The sequence below is a fragment of the Felis catus genome, chromosome X (genome assembly GCF_018350175.1).
Source record: "Felis catus isolate Fca126 chromosome X, F.catus_Fca126_mat1.0, whole genome shotgun sequence".
NCBI classification, from domain to species: Eukaryota; Metazoa; Chordata; class Mammalia; order Carnivora; family Felidae; genus Felis; species Felis catus.
The window spans coordinates 126,426,573-126,446,947 of record NC_058386.1 but is presented as its reverse complement, the minus strand read 5'-3'; the positions used below and the strand labels follow the sequence as shown (position 1 = coordinate 126,446,947).

General features: G+C 45.9%; 1 protein-coding gene across 1 annotated transcript; it reads left to right on the top strand.

The window, feature by feature from the left end:
- The first annotated feature begins 126 nt into the window (after positions 1-126).
- On the top strand, positions 127-5,598 carry LOC105259690 (sodium- and chloride-dependent creatine transporter 1-like). Its single transcript, XM_045050892.1, is given in 10 exon segments — positions 127-988; positions 1,075-1,178; positions 1,269-1,393; positions 1,980-2,092; positions 2,214-2,351; positions 2,428-2,472; positions 2,475-2,535; positions 2,628-2,728; positions 2,816-2,983; positions 3,439-5,598. Coding segments are annotated over 10 exon segments (1,011 nt in total). The 5' UTR covers positions 127-883; the 3' UTR covers positions 3,490-5,598.
- Positions 5,599-20,375: the final 14,777 nt, after the last annotated feature.

The following is a 20,375-nucleotide window of genomic DNA, read 5'->3' as shown; positions in this document are numbered from 1 at the left end:
GGAAAGGTACAGCTGGAGGCCGGCGGGTCGGGGTGGGTGATGATGGCAGGGGTGGGGACAGCATGGCCGGTGGGGAGAAGGGGTGTCTCCGCGGAGGGGGGGGGGCAGGGGCACCACGCCTTGCGAGGTGACCGGGCCAGGGCCTGAGGCGGGGGCAGGTCCTTGAACCCAGCCCGGTGGATTTCCCACGCGTGCCTGGGTAGTCCTCCGCAACTTCCACACTCCAGCCCAGCTGCCTTCCGTCCTGAGGGGACAGGCCCAGGCGACCGCCAGCTGAACTTGCCTGTGTCGGGCAACCCCGCCCCAGTTTCCCTCTCTTCCTCACTCACTACTTCCTCACTCTCTGCTTTGCGGCCAGCCTGGGGGGACCCGGCCCGTGGCCCTCCCTTGCCTACCTGTCCTGCTCTGCTGAGGGTGGGACGGAGGCAGAGGTCTTCGCGGTCACCTCGCTGTCGCCTCTGTCTCCGGCCGGCCCAGTCCACTCCGTCCTGCCCAGGACCCTGCCTCTGTGCAGAGAACCACAGGAGGCATGGGACCTGCCTCCAAGTCATGTCCTGCTCCCCAGCCGGGGAAGGTCCTGCCTCCGCCCTCCCTCTCTACAGCTGACCTATACTTGCTGGGGCGGCCGATGGCCAGCTGAGCACCCCACTTCCTTCAGGAGGAGCCCAGGCTCTGAGGAGTAGAAGGGGGGGCTGCAGGCTGGCCTCCCGCTTGACCTCGGAGTGGACCGTACCACAGTGGGGGGAGTGTGGCCCGCCTGTCCCCCTGCTGAGGCTGGGGGCCCCTAAGTGGCGAGGCGGGGCCGCAGGGCCCCTTCTGAGCAGGTCCCCCCTCCGTCCCCCCCCCGCCCCAGATCGTGTACTTTACGGCTACCTTCCCCTGCATGGTCCTTATCGTGCTGTTGGTGCGGGGGGTGTTGCTATCCGGCGCCCTGGATGGCATCATCTACTATGTCAAGCTTGACTGGTCGAAGCTGGGGTCCCCTCAGGTGAGGGGGCGGTGGGCTGGACGGGACGAGGGGCGGGCCAGGCCGGCAGGGCCCCTCACCTCCTCCCCGCCCTGGTCTATCTCCAGGTGTGGATAGATGCCGGGACCCAGATTTTCTTTTCTTTCGCCATCGGCCTGGGCGCCCTCACGGCGCTGGGCAGCTACAACCGCTTCAACAACAACTGCTACAAGTAGGTGCCGCAAGGCTGCCCCACCGCCCCCGCCACGCATCCTCGGGCAGCAGGCGGCCTGACCAGTCCCCGCGGCCCCTCTGCCCCCAGGGACGCCATCATCCTGGCCCTCATCTACAGCGGGACCAGCTTTTTCGCTGGCTTCGTGGTCTTCTCCATCCTGGGCTTCATGGCCGCAGAGCAGGGCGTGCACATCTCCAAGGTGGCGGAATCAGGTGAGGACCCCGACCTCTCCGCCCGGCCTTCCGTCCTAACAGACCCCATCCGCGAACACACGTGCACACAGACGTTCTGGGAAACGAGAGACAGATTCACTTCGCTTGTCCCGTCACTCGGGGCCGAGGGAGGCCTGGCCGAGCAACTGCGAGGCACAGCTGTTCCCGTTGGCCCCGAGCCGGAGCCTCGCGGGCCGGGCCACGGGGGGCCTCGAGCTCTCGTCCGTCCATCCGTGCATCCCTCCCCGGGGCCCTGGGCTGAGCCCCTCACATTCGGCCGAGTGTTGCAGAGGGAGAGGAGGGGCTTTCCGGGGTGAACGGTGACCGGTGACCACAAGGGCAGCCGGCCGGCAAGACCCGGAGCCTGAGCCAGACACCCCGCTCTCGCGGGCTCAGGCCCCCCCGGCAACACCTTGACTCAAGGGGAAAGGCCCCCAGCCACCGCACGCCCCGCCCCGGCGTCATGCTTCAGTTTGGAAGCTCAGGGAAGGGGAGAAGGGGAGGGCGGCGGGCAGTGACGAGGCCGGACGGAACGGAACGCGGGCGCGGGACACAGGTGTCGAGACCCTGCCGCTTCCCCCTTCAGGGCCCGGCCTGGCCTTCATCGCCTCCCCCCTGGCCGTCACGCTAATGCCTGTGGCCCCCCTCTGGGCTGCCCTGTTTTTCTTCATGCTGTTGCTGCTCGGCCTGGACAGCCAGGTTTGCAGGGGGGGCGGGGGGGGACAGGACGGAGGGTGCCGGGAGGGTGGGGGAGGCCCTGGGGCGAGGGGGGACGGCTGGCAGGTGGCCTCAAGGGCGTGGCCTGAGCGCCCGGCCACAGTTTGTAGGTGTGGAAGGCTTCATCACCGGCCTGCTCGACCTCCTCCCGGCCTCCTACTACTTCCGTTTCCAAAGGGAGATCTCCGTGGCCCTCTGCTGCGCCCTCTGCTTTGTCATCGACCTCTCCATGGTGACTGATGTGAGTGGGGGCGGGGTGGGGGCCGCCCCAGGCCTCCCGCTGCCTGCCACCTTCCCTGACCCGGCTCCGTCCCCAGGGCGGGATGTACGTCTTCCAGCTGTTTGACTACTACTCGGCCAGCCCAGCAGCACGACCCTGCTGTGGCAGGCCTTCTGGGAGTGCGTGGTGGTCGCCTGGGTGTACGGTAGGTCCGGGCCCCGGGGCGAGCTGGGGGTGCGGGCCGGAGCAGGGGTGGTGGGGCGTCCGGCTCCAGCCCTCCCGCCTCGCTCGCCCCAGGAGCCGACCGCTTCATGGACGACGTCGCCTGCATGATCAGGTACCGCCCTTGCCCCTGGATGAAATGGTGCTGGTCCTTCTTCACCCCGCTGGTCTGCATGGTAAGGGCCGGGGGAGGCCCGAGCCGGGGGAGGGGTGCCGAGGGCCCGCCGCTGGCTGAGCGCGCGGCGGGGGGTTCTCACCTGCAGGTCATCTTTATCTTCAACGTGGTGTACTACAAGCCGCTCGTCTACAACACCTACGTGTACCCGTGGTGGGGCGAGGCCATGGGCTGGGGCTTCGCGCTCTCCTCCATGCTGTGTGTGCCCCTCCACCTCCTGGGCTGCCTCCTCAGGGCCAAGGGGACCGTGGCTGAGGTCAGTCCCCTGCACCCCCTCTTCCCTGCACGACTCCCTCCTTCCCTCCCTCCCTCCCTCCCTCTCACCCACCGGATCAAGGCGTTTCCTCCCAAGTGCCCCTTCTCCCACCCACTACTAGGATGTAGCATCAAGCTAGGAGTCTCTGGGCCAGAAGTCTCTGGGCCGGCCCACAGGGGGGTGGATGGAAGGAACGCTGAGCCTCCAGGTCTCGAGGTCACGGCAGGGGGAGGAGAGAGAGGTCTGTCCCTAGCCCCTGCCCCGTTTCCCTAGGACAGAGTGTGGGGTGTGGTCAGTGCCTGTGGGAGGGGCCCCGGACCCCCACCCGTGGCAGGTGGTGGGAAAACTCCAAACTCCTGCGCAGCCGACTTCAGTCCTGAGGGGACACGCCCAGGTGGCAGCCAGCTGCCCCTTGCCTGTGTCGGGCATCCCTGCCCCAGTTTCTCTTCTAGCAGGGTACAGAGACACCTGTGAGAACACTCGTGCAGGGCAAGGTGGCTCACTAGAGGAAGGTTGGAATAGAGGACGTGGAGTCAAGCTGCAGAATCCAGCACAGATCTTCCCCATGGCTACTTGGCACCAAAAACACTCGTCTCGTAAGACGTCACAGTAGCTCACGCTTCCTGTGTTCCAGGCTCTCTCTCAAGTGCTTTGTATACGTCAACCCGGTATGTCAGTTTTCCCGCAAGCATGATAGCAGCCACGGTCTCCTCCTGCCGTGTTGCCACTGTCCTTCAAAGCGTGAGCGCATGCTCTCTCTCCACGGCTGCAGAGACTCAAAGCCTGTCCATCTCTGGATGGTGCTAATTGCATCTTTACTCCATCCGTAAAATCGTGTGGATAGCCTGTAATCCGTGGGCTAAATTATTAAATTCACCTCCACCAATTTAGCTGGAATAAAATAGTAGAGGGAACATGGGGCAAGGAGGAAATTAGCTAGTCCAAATGAAAAGATGGGTAAAGTGGCAAAGAAATCAAGCAGGCCTAAGGGTTACAGTCCTCACTTCTACATTAGACGTGAGGCTCGCATAGGCACTTTTCGTTTCTTTTATCTGCCGTCCTTTCCCTCCCCGTTCCCTTTGCCCTCAGCCAACATCCCAGCTCATGAGGATGGGGTGACCCAAGCCTTCTTTCCCAAGGGGGCTGAGCCCTTGCTGGGCCATAAGGACTCACTGCCATCTTCCGCTGAATTTTACCTTCCCACGTAGCGGTACCAGGAGATGCCCCCGCCCCCCAAATTCTGTGGGTCTCCAGCACACTTCTCCCCAACCCCAATGTAGGGCAGCGGCTCTCTCTCCTCTGGATCACCAGGATACCTCTCCCCAGCCAATGCAATAACCCCTCTGGCTTGTTGGTGCAAGAGCACAAGGAGCCCCAAATGGCCAGGGAAATGCTGCAAAGTCAGTTTAGTGCAGCCTTTTTGTGGAGACCGTGACGGTGAATGAGACTTTGGTATGTCCAGGGACAGCATTGCCGGCAAAACCATGTCAGCAGGGAGGGCAGGTACGTATGTAGACAGACTATTCCAGGAAGGAAAACTTGTTGCCCCCTGCATGAGGGAGGGGGTCCGATGTAGTCAACATTTCAGCAGATCGCCTGGGTGATCTCTCTCAAGAATGACACCATTATGTGGGCCTCTGTTTTTGGTAGATGGGGCATGGAGCAGTAATAATACCCAGATCAGTCTTGCCGAGGTGAAGGCCGTGTTGTTCAGCCCGTGAATAACGGCCATTTCTGTCCCCATGGCCCCTTTTATCATGAGCCCACTGAGTCGGAATCGGGGCAACGGGGGGAGGGAGTGCCCGGTTGGCTCAGTCGGTTAAGCGGCCATCTCTTGATTTCAGCTCGGGTCATGATCTCACAGTGCGGTTCGTGGGTCCAAGCTGCACGTCGGGCTCTGTGCTCACTGCATGGAGGCGGCTTCAGATCCTCTGTCTCCCTCTTTCTGACCCTCTCCCGCTCGCACACTGTCTCTCAAAAATAAATAAGCGTTAAAAAAGAGAACCGGGGTCCCTGGGGAAAGAGGCTGACTGCCATGCACAGAAGGGGTCGTCTTATCTACCTGATTACCAAAAGCCCCCTCTGTACTGGGTACACCTTGGTGAACATGCACAAGGAATGAATGTTTCCTCACGATGTGGACCCATTCTTGGAAGTCCATTCATATAGTTCTTCCCCAGCCTGCCTTGCTATCAATCCTCCATCAAATGCTTCCAGGTCTGAAACACACCCCCTGGAAGGGACAGGGCTGAGGTACAATGGCGGCCAGCTGGGAGGGTTGTGGGGGTGGTACAACGGCTTTCTGACAATCAGTTATTCACCTTCGTCGTTAAACAAGTCATCCTTTCCCTACTGATCTTCAACATCAACTTCACTATGTAATTATTGCCCATATGTGTTGGAGACATTTTCTAGACTTTCTCTCAAGCCCATTGTTGTGTCTGAATATGCCCATACCTGCACCACACTCCCCTTTGAAAAGAATATGACAGGGGAACCTGGGTGGTTCGATGAGTTAAGCGTCTGAGTTGGTTCCGGCTCAGGTCGTGATCTCACAGTTCGTGAGATCGAGCCCTGAGTTGGGCTCTGCGCTGACAGTGCAGAGCCTGCTTAGGATTCTCTCTCCCTCTCTCTGCCTCTCCTCTGCTCACTCGCTCTCTCGCTCTTTCTCTCTCTCTCTCTCAAAATAAATAAGACTTAAAAAAAGAAAAAGAATATTTACAGGAAAAAAATTCATGAATGTCAATTGTAGGATTGTAACAGAACAATGTTTACTTTATTGAGCCTACATCAAATGCACCTGAACCAGAGCTCCTGCCATCCCAAGACCAACAAGAACCTCCTGTACCTTTCCAGGCCAGTCAGTGTCACCCCCTACCCCCCCCACACACACACACTGTGCCAGGCAAGCTTAGTAACTGCTTAAAGTGCCACAAAAGGACGAGACTATGTAAAGGCACATAGAGTAGGGTGTTGCGTATACAAGAAGAGCATAAACATTAAAAGCAAATCCTCTGGTGTCTTGAATTTCCTTTTTTTTTTTTTTTTACTTTAAAAGTTATGAGATTGGTAATGGGGGGTTAACTGCCTTAGAGACAAAAAAAATCGCTATTAAAACCAACCTTTTCAACAAAATAACCATTATTGCCATCCTTGACTCCTTGTCCTTTCCTTTATCATCTTCGTCTTCTTTCTGTTCCTCTTTTTCTCACTTTTTCAGCCTTTACAGCCCCATTTTCTTTTCTTACCTCAGGTCTCTGTTAGCCACATACCCCAGAATATCCATTCTGTATTTTTCTCCATCTGAACAACCTTATCATCTACTCATTTCTCCCCGTTTCTTTGTGGCATCTCCCGTGGAAAGGGTGGGATATTCCCCTTGAGTAGAATGCGATGCTCAGAACAAAATAAGGAAATGGACAAAGGGCTGCTGGATGAATTTAGATCCTTAGGTGGTTTTCTATTTAGGGGGAAATGAGCTGTGTCTGCCTCTGCCATGTCTTGCCCTTCGCAGAGCGTTTGGAGTAGGAGGCGCAAGCATATAGATGAAGCTCCTGATGCTCCTCCCGGCACCATGTGGACTCTCAGTTTTATTCCTTTGGTCTATATGTGTCCCCATATGCCAATACCACACTGCTTTGATTGCCGTTGCTTTGTAATAAGTTTTGGAATCAGCAAGTGTGTGTCCTCCCATTTTATTCCTTTTTTTCAAAATTGTTTTGATTGATCATGTCCCTTTGCAATTCCACGTGAATGCAAAGATCGACATTTCTCTTTCTGAGAAAGAAAGAAAGAAAGAAAGAAAGAAAAGAAGAAAGAAAGAGAAAGAAAGAAAGAAAGCCGTTGCAATTTTTATAGGTACTGCCTTGCATCTTTAGATCACTTTCGGTAGTACTGCCATCTGCCAAGACCATTCAGTGGGGAAAGAGTAGTCTCTTCAACAAGTGGTGCTGGGACAACTGGGTATCCACGTGTAAAAGAATGAAGTTGGACCCCTGCCAGACACCATATGCAAAAATTGACTCAAAATGAATCAACAACCTAAATGGGATGTCTTTCATTTATTTAGGTCTTCTTTAATTTCTTTCAGCAATGTTTTATAGTTTTCACGTATGATCCTTACTTACCCTTCCTTGGTTAAATTTATTTCTAAGTATTTTATCCCTTTTGATACTATTGTCGGGGGGATTATTTTCCTATTTTCATCTTCAGATTGTTCATTGCTGGTGTACCAAAAAACAACTGATCTCTGCGTGTTGCTCTTGTAACCTGAAACTTTCCATAATTCATTTATTAGCTCTAGCAGTTTTTTGTGGATTCCTTGAGGTTTTCTATATATAAGATCGGGCCCTCTGCACATAGAGATAGTTTTACTTTTTTGATGCCTTTTATCTCTTTTTCTTGCCTGACTGCTCTGGATGGAACTTGTAGTACAACGTTGAAAATCACTGTTGAAAGTCGGCATCCTTTCTTGTACCTGATCTTAGAGTAAAAGCTTTCAGTCTTTCACCACTGAGTATGATGTTAGCTGTGGGTTTTTCATAAATCCCCTTTATCATGTCTTGGAAGTTCCCTTATATTCTTAGGGTTTTTTTTTTTGTTTTGTTTTGTTTTTTGTAAATGTCTTCATTATGAAACGTTGTTAGATTTTGTCAAAAACTTTGTCTACGCCAATTAAGATGATTGGGATTTTTTCCCCTTTGTTTTATTGATTCCCTGGTAGATTTCACATATGGAACCACCCTTGCATTCCTAGAACAAATCTTACTTGGTGATTCTGTCTGTGTAATTCTTTTAATATGTTGCTGGATTCAGTTTGCTAGTATTGTGCTGAGGGTTTTTGCATCTGTATTCATAAGGGATACTGACTTGTAGTTTGTTTGTTTGTTTTCGTGGTGTCTCTACTTAGCTTTGGTATCAGGGTAATGTCAGCCTCATAGAATGAGTTAAGAGCCGTTCCCTCCTCTTCTGTTTTTTGAGTTTGAGGAGGATCAATGTTCATTATTCTTTAAGTGTTTGGTAGAATTCTCCAGTGAGGCTACCTGGTCACGTATTTTTATTTGATGGGTATTTTTTTTATTATTGGTTCAATCTCTTATTATAGGTCTGTTCATATTATCTTACCCACATTTCCATGAGGTTTGCTCCTTCACTTCTTTCAAGTCTTTGCTCAAGTGTCTACTCCTCAACAAGGATGTTCCTGGCTACTGTCACTAAAATGAACCCCCACCCCTATCTCCTGTCTCTCTTCCATGCTCCTTTTCCCTTAGTAATCATTGCCATCTAACATACTATTTATTCACCCTATGTATTGTCTGCTGCTTTTGCAGGACTGTAAGCTCCATGGGGCGGAAATTTCTGCCTGGATTGTTCACCACTGCAGGCCTAGTGCTTAGCAATAGTGGACATTCGGTTAATATTTGTGGAATAAATGCATGAATAAATCAGGATAGCTGGAGCTCAGTGAGAGAACAGTTCCTAGATGAGAAAGAGGTGGGCCACAGTAATGAATATGGATTTTAGCTTCAAGTGCAATGGAAGGCACAGGAAGGCATCAAGAAAGGCAGTAAAATTATCTAATTTATGTTTTAAGATCAATCTGGAAACTGTATTTGAGGGGGACTGTGGTGAATTCAGAAACCAGTAACTTTAGTGTCAATAGCTTTCAGGAGAGAGATGATGATGGCTTGAACTAGTATTTCAGCAGTGGAAAAGGGGAAAAGTTGATGAATTCAAGAAATACTTTGAATGTAAGTGAGACAGAGCTGGTAAACGGATTAGATTTGGGGGGGATAGGTAGGTGACGATGATCACCGTCAGAGTAAAGCCATCTTAGATCTTCTAGACAAGACCAGCCACCAGCTGAGTATCACCAACTTACCAGTGTTGATATCACAAAGAACAGAATTGATCACGTGAGACATGCCCAAATTTCTGTCCCAAAATATTATAAAATATAATACAATGATAATTGTTTTAAGCCAGAATAATTTCTGGTAGGTTATTATAGAGATAAGATAATCAAAACAACACTCTCGCTAAGAATAATTAGAAAAGCTGATAAATTATAAAATCATAGTTTTAAAGGTATGGAACTACGAAGCAATAAGGATTGAAGGAGCTAAAATTTCAGAGAAGGGAGTACTATATACTGAATATTTGTGTCCCCACAGATTTCATATGTTGAAACCTAATTCCCAGTGTGATGATATTTGGAGGTGAGGCCTTTGGGAGGTCACCAAGTCATAAGGGTGGAACTCTCATGAATGGGATTACTGCCCTTATAAAAGAGACCCTACAGAGCTCCCTCATCCCTTCTGCTATGTAAGGATACAGCAAGAAGATAGCCCTCTGTGAACCCAGAAGCAGGCTCTCACCAGATACCAAATCTACCAGCATCTTGATCTTGGATTTCCAGCCTTCAGAACTATAAGAAATAAGTGTCTGTTATTATAAATGTCCTAGACTGTGGCATTTTGTTATAGCAGCCTGAATGGACTAAGACAAAATGTAGTACTGGAAGTGCTGCTGTAACAAATATCTCAAAATATGGAAGCAGCTTTCAAACTGGGTAATGGGTAGAGGCTGGAAGAGCTTTGAAGTGCATACTAGGAGAAGCCTTTATTGCCATTATTAACACACCATTAAGGACAATTCTGGTAAGAGCTCAGAAAGAACAGAGACCTGGAAAGAAAGCCACAATCTTCTTGGAGAAGATCTAACTCCTCATGAAGAGGATATTGGTAGAATATGGTAATGAAGGTCATTCTGATGTGGTCTCAGAAAGAAGGAACAAGTTATTGGACACTGGAGGAAAGGCTATCCTTGTTTTAAAGTGGCAGAGAACTTGGCTGAACTGTGTTTTTGTCTTAGTGTTTTGTGGCTGACAGAATTTATAAACAGTGAAATTGGATACTTAGCCGAAGAAATTTCTAAGCAAAGTGTTGAAGGTGCAGCTTGGCCCCTCCTGATTGCTTATAGTAAAATTTGAGAAGATAGAAGTGATTTAAAGACAGAATTGTTCAGCAAAAAGGAAACATAACTTAAAGATTTGGAAAATCTTCAGCCTATCCATATTACAAAAATGACAACACTAAGAATGTGGCTAAGGGACCATTTGATGGGGAGGTTAGTATAGGTTAGCTATCTTAACAGAAGCCAGGCACCATTCTTCAAGACAATGGAATAATGGCCTCAGAGGTGATTCAGAAATCATCAGGGCTGACACTCCCATCACAAGCCCAGAGTGCATGGGGGATTGGGTGGGAGGGGCATGTCTGCCTGCACCTAGGTTTTAAAAGACAAGGTTACCCAGCACAGCCTCAGGCATACAACCCCATCCCAAGAAAGCTTCAGGGCCCCAGCAGAGAGAAGCTGCAGCACCATCCCACCAAGCCTTGTGGTGACATTGCCACCAAGTGGGCCTGGAAGACAGAGCAACAAGCCAAAGAAGATTATTCTTTTTTTAATATAATTTATTGTCAAGTTAGCTAACATACAGTGTATACAATGTGCTCTGGGCTTCAGGAGTAGATTCCCATGATTCATCACTTACATGCAACACCCAGTACTCATACCAGCAAGTGCCCTCTTCAATGCCCACCACCCATTTTCCCCTCCCCCCAACAACTCCTTCCATCAACCTTCACTTTGTTCTCTGCATTTAAGAGTCTCTTATGTAGAGAACCCAGAAATGGACCCACAAATGTATGGCCAAATGATCTTTGACAAAGCAGGAAGAATATCAATGGAATAAAGACAGTCTCTTCAGCAAGTGGTGCTGGGAAAACTGGGCAGCAACATGCAGAAGAATGAACCTGGACCACTTTCATACACCATACACAAAAATAAACTCAAAATGGATGAAAGACCTCAATGTAAGACAGGAAGCCATCAAAATCCTCAAGCAGAAAGCAGGCAAAAACCTCTTTGATCTTGGCTGCAGCAACTTCTTACTCAACACGTCTCTGGAGGCAAGGGAAACAAAAGCAAAAATGAACTACTGGGACCTCATCAAAATAAAAAGCTTCCACACAGTGAAGGAAACAATCAGAAAAACTAAAAGGCAACCTATGGAATGGGAGAAGATATTTGCAAACGACATATCAGGTAAAGGGTTAGTATCCAAAATCTATAAAAAACTTACCAAACTCAACACCCAAAAAACAAATAATCCAGTGAAGAAATGGGCAAAAGACATGAATAGACACTTCTCCAAAGAAGACATCCAGATGGCCAACCAACACATGAAAAAATGCTCAACACCAGTCATCATCAGGGAAATACAAATCAAAACCACAATGAGATACCACCTGACACCTGTCAGAATGGCTAACATTATCAACTCAGGCAACAACAGATGTTGGCGAGGATGCGGAGAAAGAGGATCTCTTTTGCATTGTTGGTGGGAATGCAAGCTGGTGCAGCCACTCTGGAAAACAGTATGGAGGTTCCTCAAAAAACTAAAAATAGAACTATCAGCAATGGCACTACTAAGCATTTATCTACGGGATACAGGTGTGCTGTTTCAAAGGGACACATGCACCCCCATGTTTATGGCAGCACTATCAACAATACCCAAAGTATGGATTGAGCCCAAATGTCCATCAATGGATGAATGGATAAAGAAGATGTGGTATAGATATACAATGGAGTATTACTCGGCCATCAAAAAGAATGAAATCTTGCCATTTGCAACTATGAGGATGGAACTGGAGAGTATTATGCTAAGTGAAATTAGTCAGTCAGAGAAAGACAAAAATCATATGACTTCACTCATATGAGGACTTTAAGAGACAAAACAGATGAACATAAGAGAAGGGAAACAAAAATAAAATAAAAAAGGGAGGGGGACAACACAGAAGAGACTCATAAACATGGAGAACAAACTGAGGGTTACTGGAGGGGTTGTGGGAGGGGGGATGGGCTAAATGGGTAAGGGGCACTAAGGAATCTACTCCTGAAATCATTGTTGCACTATATGCTAATTAATTTGGATGTAAATTTTAAAAAATAAAAAAAAATTTTAAAAAGAGTCTCTTATGATTTGCCTCCCTCTCTGTTTGAAACTATTCCCCTTCCCTTCCCCCATAGTCTTCTGTTAAGTTTCTCAAATTCCACATATGAGTGAAAACATATGATATTTGTCTTACTTTGCCTGACTTATTTCATTTAGCATAATACCCTCCAGTTCCATCCACGTTGTTGCAAGTGGCAAGATGTCATTCTTTCAAAGATTATTCTTGAGCTTTAGGGTTTACTGGAACTTGCACTATTAGGTTTCAGACTTACTCAGGACCTGTCACTTTTCCTTTCTTATTTCTTCCATTTGGAATGAGAATGTGTATCCTATGCCTATCCCAGCATTATATTTTGAAGACACAATATGTATGGCTTCACAGGTTCACAGGTGGAGAGGAATTTGCCTCAAGATGAATCATATCTTGAGTGTTACCCACATCATATTTAGATGATACCTATATGAGACTTGGCCTTAGACTTTAGAGTTCATGCTGTAACTGCTTAAGACTTTTGAGGCTAGTGCAATAGCATGAATGCATTTTGCATGCAAAAAGGACATGAATTTTGAGATGTCAGGGTGGAATGTTATGGTGTGAATATCTGTGAGGGTGGAGCCCTCATGAATGGGGTTAAGTGCCCTTATGAAAGGGACCCCAAAGAGCACCCTTGCCCCTGCTGCCATGTGATGACACAATGAGAAAATGGTGATCTATGAACCAGAAAGTGGGCACTCACCAAACACTGAATCTGCCATCACTCTGATCTTGGACTTCCAGCCTCCAGAACTGTGAGAAATAAATGTCTGTTGATTACAAGCCACCCAGTCTGTGGTATTTTTGTTATAGCCACATGAGCAGAATAAGATGGGGAGAAACTTTCATTTTTATTTTTTTTTAATTTAATGTTTATTTTTGAGAGAGAGAGAGACAGAGAGACAGAGAGACAGAGAAAGAATGTGAGTGGGCAAGAGGCAGAGGGAGAGGGGGACACAGAATCCAAAGCAGGCTCCAGGCTCTGAGCTGTCCCCACAGAGCCCAACATGGGGCTCAAACCCACAAACTGTGAGATCATGACCTAAGCTCAAGTCAGAGGCTCAACCAACTAAGCCACCCAGGCGCCCCGACAGCGAGAAACTTTTAGACGTGAGCTGAGGTACTGCAGCTGCTCTTTGCTTAGAGGAATATGCTGGCTCTAGTTGAAGGATAGCTGCTGAGAATCTGAACTTAACCCATACAGAAAGCTACTGCTAAGGTTCATAAAAAAAAAAAAAAAACAGCAGAACTTTTAACAGTTATATGGGTCTATAGTGACAAAATTAGAGACTTTTGGGTCCTCAAACCAACAGTTGCTCTCCCCGAAGACATGTGCATAGTTCTGAAGCGGCACAGGGCCAGAGGCTATAGACCTAAGCTGAGCAGTGGTAGGAATTTTCTGTAGTCTCACTGTGTTTGTAAAACAAAGACCTGCTAAAGGAGAGACCCTGAAACACAACAAACAAAAGTGAAAACCCTGAAGGAAGTGATAAATTTACACTGACCATCTGCAACTACTTTTTCCCTGGGAATAATTTCAGATCTCAATGCAGATAGAGGCTGAGGGATGATGCTGGAAAGGGAGGGGGGATAGAGAAATCAGCAGAACTTTAAGTGGTCAAGTGGAATTAAAGTGACAAAATTGGAGACTTGGGGGATATATTAGTTTGTTAAGGCTGCCATTACAAAGCACAACAAACTTAGTGACTTAAAACAACAAAAACTGGCATAAATACCAACTGGAATAGAATTGATAATCTAGAAATAAACCCTCACATTTATGGTCAATTTATTTTCAACAAAGATGCCAAGACAATTCAATGAGGAAAGAACTGTCTTTTCAACAAATAGTGCTGGGATAAGTGAATATACACATACAAAAGAATGAATGTGAACCCCTACCTCACACCATACTCAAAAATTAAATCCTAATTGATCATGGACCTAAATTTAAGAGGTAAAACTAGAAGAGTCATAGAAGAAAACAAACGTGTAAAACCATGATCTTGGATTAGATGATGGTTTCTTAGATATGACAACAAAACTACAAGTGAAAAAAAAAAAGAAAAAAAGATGAACTGGATATCATTAAAATTAATTTTTTTGCACTTTAAGGGACATCACCAAGAAAATGAAAATACAACCTACAGAGTGGTGGATCATTTTGCAAATCATATGTCTAATAGGGCTCTACTACCCAAAATATATAAAGAGCTATTACAACTGAATATTTAAACAGAGGGGTGCTTGGCTGGCTCATTTGGAAGAGCATGTGACTCTTGATCTCGGGTCATAAGTTTAAGTTCCACATGGGGTGTAGAGATTATTTAAATAAATTTTTTAAAACTTTTTAAAAATAAAAAGAGAAAAGAGAATGACATAATTTTATTTTTTTAAGATTTTATTTTTAAGTAATCTACACCCAACATGAGGCTTAAACTCACAACCCTGAAATCAAGGGTTGCATGCTCCACTGACTAAGCCAGCCAGGTGCCCCTAAATGACCTAATTTTAAATGGAGGAAAGGTCTGAATGGACACTTCTCCAAAGAAGATCTACAAATGTTTAAAAAGCACATGAAAAGATGCTCAAAATAACTAGCCATCCGAGAAATGTAAATCAAAACCAGAATCAGATGTCACTTCATACCCACTAAGATGGCTATATTTAAAAAGACAATAACAGGGATGCCTGGCTCACTCAGTCAGTGGAGCATGCAGCTCTTGATCTTGGGGTTCTGAGTTCAAGCCCCACATTGGGAGTAGAGTTTACTTAAAAATTTTCAAAGTCTATTCATTTTTCAGAGACAGAGTGTGAGTAGGGGAGGGGCAGACAAAGAGGGAGACACAGAATCCAAAGCAGGCTCCAGGCTCTGAGCTGTCAGCACAGAGCCCAACGTGGGGCTTGAACCCATGAGCCATGAGATCATGACCTGAGCCAAAGTCAGACCCTTAACTGACTGAGCCACCCAGGCACCCCAAGAGTAGAATTTACTTAAAATATAAATATTTTTTTAAAGACAATAACAAGCGTTAGCTAGGATGAGGATCAACTGGAACCCTCACACATTGCTGGTGGGAATATAAAATGGTGCAGCCACTATGGCTGGAAGACACTTTGGCAGTTTCTCAATAAGTTGAACACAGAATTACCATATGACCCAAAAATTCCACTCCTAGGTATATACCCAAAATAACTGAAAACAGGGGTTCAAATGAAAACATGTACAAGAATATTCATAGCAGCATGATGTGCAATAGCCAAAAGGTAAAAATACCTCAAATGTCAATAACTGATGAATAACCAGTTAAGTAAAATGTAATGTATGCATACAATGGAGTGTTCTTCAGCCATAAAAAAAAAGAATAAAGTACTGATACACGCTACAATATATATGGATTTTGAAAACATTATGGTAAGTAAAAGACACCAGACACAAAAGGCCACATATTATATGATTCCACTTATGTGAAATAACCAGAACAGGTAAATCCATAGAGATGGAAAGCAGATTAGTGGTTCCTAAGGGCTTGGGATAAGGGGGAATGGAAAATAACTGCTTAGTGGATATGGGGTTTCCATTTAAAATTTTTTTTACCTTTATTTATTTCTGAGAGACAGAGAGAGACAGAGCACAAGCGGGGGAGTGGCAGAGAGAGAAGGAAACACAGAATCCAAAGCAGGCTCCAGGCTCCGAGGTGTCAGCACAGAGCCCGACGCGGGGCTCAAACCCACAAACTGTGAGATCATGACCTGAGCCGAAGTTGGACGCCCAACCCACTGAGCCACCCAGGCGCCTATGGGGTTTCCATTTAAAGTGATGAAGAAATTCTGGAACTAGAGAGTGGTAACTGTTGCACAACATTATGAATGTACTAAATGCCACTGAATTGTATACTGTAAAATGGCTAAAATGGTGAATTTTGTGTTATGTGTATTTGACTATAATTTTTAAAAATAGCAGAGTAGAAGTTTCTGCAGTCTTGCCAGCGCTGTGTAGACAAAGACCCGCACCCACTAGACCCACCAAGACTGCCAATCGAAAGCCCTAGTGAACCAGGAGTAGACTGCAACCTGGCATCAACATAAACCAGTCCTTGATTAGACAGAGTATGGTGATAAGCCCCCAAATTCTATCTACCTAGCAGAGAAAATGCTTAACCTTCTCTGGTGGAAGATAAGCTCATCTAGAATACCTACAGTATTTTTATACATGATCTTTGGGACTCAGTTCAAATCACTAGGCATGAGAATTGACAAGACCATATGACCAGATAGCCGAGAGAAAAAAAACAGATAACCAAGAGAAAAAACAGATAGCCAAGAGAAGCAGACTGAGGGGTAACCCAGGTATTAGAATGAGCAGAGAAAATGACTTTAAAATAAGTATCACTAATATGTTCAGAAAAAGAGAGACGATGGAGATTTTCATAGAGAGTTGGAACTATAAAAAAATTAAATGGACATCCTAGAACTGAAAACTCCCATAATTGAAATTAAGAAGTCAATGAATGTCTGGCCAAAAGAAAATATCTAAACTGAGACACAAAGAATAGATTTTGGAAAAACTGAACAGTGTAAAATGCATGTAGGACATGGATAAGAGGCCTAACATACACGTAAATGGGGTCTCAAAAGAAGAAAAAGATAATGGAGCAGAGTCGATATTAGAATTCAGATTTTTCAAACTAATGAAAGACATCAAGCCATACATTCAAGAAAGGTCAGTAAAAGGTCAAGCAAGATAAATACAAAGAACATGATATCTAGGCACATCGTAGTAATACTGCTAAAATACAAAGACAAAGAGAAAATCTTAGTAGCAGCCAGAGGAAAAAAGGAAGGGAAAGAAACAACACTAAAATGGACGGCTGAATTCTCCACAGAAACTGTGGAACCCAGAAAACAAGAAAATCATACAAAGTGCTGAAAGAAAATCATTTCCAACCTAGAATTCTATATATCCATGAAAATATTCTTCAAAAATAAAGGTGATATATGCAGAATTCCCAGTATGATAGAGTGAAGAGGTTAACAAATCCTATACACAAAAAATCAAGTACAAAACTAGATAACATTATCCAAAACAAACATTGCAGGGCTCTGGAAAGTAATGAAAGGTAGGCAACAAACTGTTCCAACTTCAGTGAAGAGCACCTGGATTCTGTAGCTTTTTTGCCCATCGCCACTCTCAATCTCCCATCCCTTTAATTAGGTAACTGTACTGTCACAGGAGGGGATCTTAATTTGGGAAAGGGAGCAAAAGTCAAGGTTTTGTTGTCTTTTGAAAGTGGAGAATTTGATAAGGAACAAATGGGAAAACCCAGTTTGAAAAACGTTGTGATCATAGTTAAGATGAGCAGTGAGCCATCCAGAAATTTAACAGAGTCATAAAAGGGCAAAACAATTTCCACTCATCCCTAGCTGACTAGGGAATTACATGCATGAGCAGGGGAGACCCAAGAGAGACAAGCAGAAAGTGAAAGCTAAGGGAATGTACTCCCTGTAGAGGCCGCTTTTAGTCAAACAGGCTTGAGTAGTAGAATGTAGAAAGGGCCCACTCTGACCCCCTGGCTGAATACAGACAGGCCCATTGGGCGACCCACCTCAAGATGTATCCATAGTCCCTAACTAACCAATGGTTACTTACAGCCAGGCACATTTACCAAAAAGGGAAAATTGCATACATCACCATACCTCCTCACCTTCCCCCTTTAAAAACAACCCCCACCCACTGCTTGGTTGCAGACAGCCTCTCTGCTGTCCTGCCCGCTGCTCCCTTGCAGTGTATTCAATAACTCCTCTCTCCTATGTTCTGCCTCAGGTGAATTCTTTTCACCATCCACACCACTGGCTTCCACCCAATGGTGGCCCCACATTTGGGGCTCCCATCCAACCGGAGAGACACCACATTTAGACACCACACTCCCAATCCACATACAGATCAATCTGCAAATGGTGAAAGTGTTTTGGGCTCAAGAAGTTTCCACACAATCTCTGCCAAAATCATTGGCTTACCACTAAGCTATCCAGATGCTAGGAAGCCAGGTTAAAAAATAAAAATAAGAGGGGCGCCTTGGTGGCTCAGTCAGTTGAGCATCCAACTGTTGATTTTGGCTCAGGTCATGCTCCCAGGGTCATGGGATGTGGGATCTAGCCCTGCATTGGTCTAGAGTGCTCCACTTGGCGTGGAGCCTGCTTAAGATTCTCTCTCTCTCTCTCTCTCTCTCTCTGCCCCCTCTCCCCCACTTATGCTCTCTCTCTCTAAAATGAAAAAAGAAGAATTGTTTAAATCTGAAGAGAAAACAGCAGCTGTACTCCATGAGACAGACTGATTGTGGGAGTGACAAATTCCACAGTTTAGGTCCACAAAAGTTACTAAAACAGAGCAAAACAAAACAGAAAAGCTCAGAGGCCAAAAAGTTGCACATTATCTAAAATATCCATTTTTCAACAAAAGCAACAAACACAAACATGCAAAGTATAAGGGAACAGCAATTCTGTGGTGCACCCTGATGACCATGCACATCTCCACATAGGCAAGAATTGACTACAGTCTGACCTGGGTCTTGGTAGAACACCCTGTGGTTCTCCTAGAGCAAGGGGGGGAAATCCTAGTATGGAGCTGCTGTGTGGCATTTTCTCATCTGTAGCTTGTGGGATACTTCAAGAAAGCCATTTTTCATCTATTTCCCCAGTTGCAGTTGAGCACAGAACTTTCCACCTTTTTCCCCTCAGGTTACAGCTTCACAATTCTATACAAGTCTATAAACATGCTTGGCTGCAATTTTAGAGATGAATCTTCAATGGCAGAGTGTTCTACTGCCTGTGTCACCTGTCATATGGTTCTTCTGGTTTGGTGTCATCCTGTGAGACCAGAGACATGATCTGACACTATGCTGATCTTGCTTTTGTTGGCTGTGTAAGTTATAAACTATCTGAATCCATTTGGGCTCATTGTTTCCTTACCAGCTGAATCTATGAAAATTTGGCAAGCCAAAACCTAGCAGCCACAGTGCTGCTGCTTAGGAACCACTTGACAACTTGACACAAAGAAAATGGGAAGTTTGACCCATACTTACTAGTGAAAGCAGCCAAGAGAATTTGATTTTGAGAGGGTCTAGATATTCGAATTAGTAGTCAAAAGCTTCAAAGCACCTATTATGAATATGTTCAAAGAATTATAGAAAACTGTTCAAGTAATTAAACAAAAATATGACAATTCTTCAAATACAGAATCTCAACGGAGAAGTAGAACCCATATAAAATAACCAAATGGGAATTCTAGACTTCAAAAATGTAAGAACTGACATGAAAACTTCACTAGATCGGCTCAACAGCAAATATGAGATGAAGCAGGAAAGAATCAGCAAACTCAAAGATAAACCAATTGAAAGTACCATAATCAAAATAATAGAAAGAAAAACAAACTGAATAAAAATTAACATAGCTGCATATACACTTGATGGTGGATGCCATCAAGTGTAACAGCTTAAGTGTATGAGACTCCCAGAAAGAAAGGAGTTAAAGAAAGGGGAAGAAAATAAAAACTGAAAAAATAATGACTGAAATCTCCCATCTGATGAAAAACATTAATCTACAGAACCAAGAAGTTCAACAGCCTACAAATATGACAAACAGAAAGGGATCCATACCGTGACACACCACAGTCAAACTGCTGAAAGCCATAGACAAAAAAATCTTAAAAGCAGAAAAACAATCCATCGTGTACAAGGGAACAACAATTCACTTAATGGCTGACACCTCAGCAGACTCGATGGAAAGCCAGAATGCAATAGATGACATTTTCAAAGCGTTGAGAGAAAAAAACTGTCAACCAGTAATGCCATTTCCAGGAAAACTAGACTTGAAAATTGTCGTAGACTCTGGGTCTAAAGTTCTCTCTGGTCCAGCAAGAGAGCAGACGCAGGATTAAAATGCGAGAGAGGCTAATGTCTGGGAGAGGACGAGATCCCCGAGTAAGGGTCCTTGCTCTGTTTTTATTAAGATCAGAAGGCTTACAAGCGTGATGGGAGTGCACAGAGAGACAATGAAACCGTGTACATTAATTAACTCATAGACATGAAGGAAAAGGGGGGTTTCAAAGATATGCGGTGTTAGGGGTTTGGGTCAATACAAAACAAAGTCCTGGTGCCAGGAAAATGGTTGTTTACAGCAGGCATGAGGCTCTATTTCTGTTTATCTTAGCTAGCTTAGGGCACAAGACAGAGCATGCTACCTCAGGGCTAACAAGGCACTTTTCTTTTGCTAATTAGCTCCACTCTGGGCAACCTTGCCAGCTGTGGTCTATAGCCCTGTTTACCTGTTTACCTATTGTC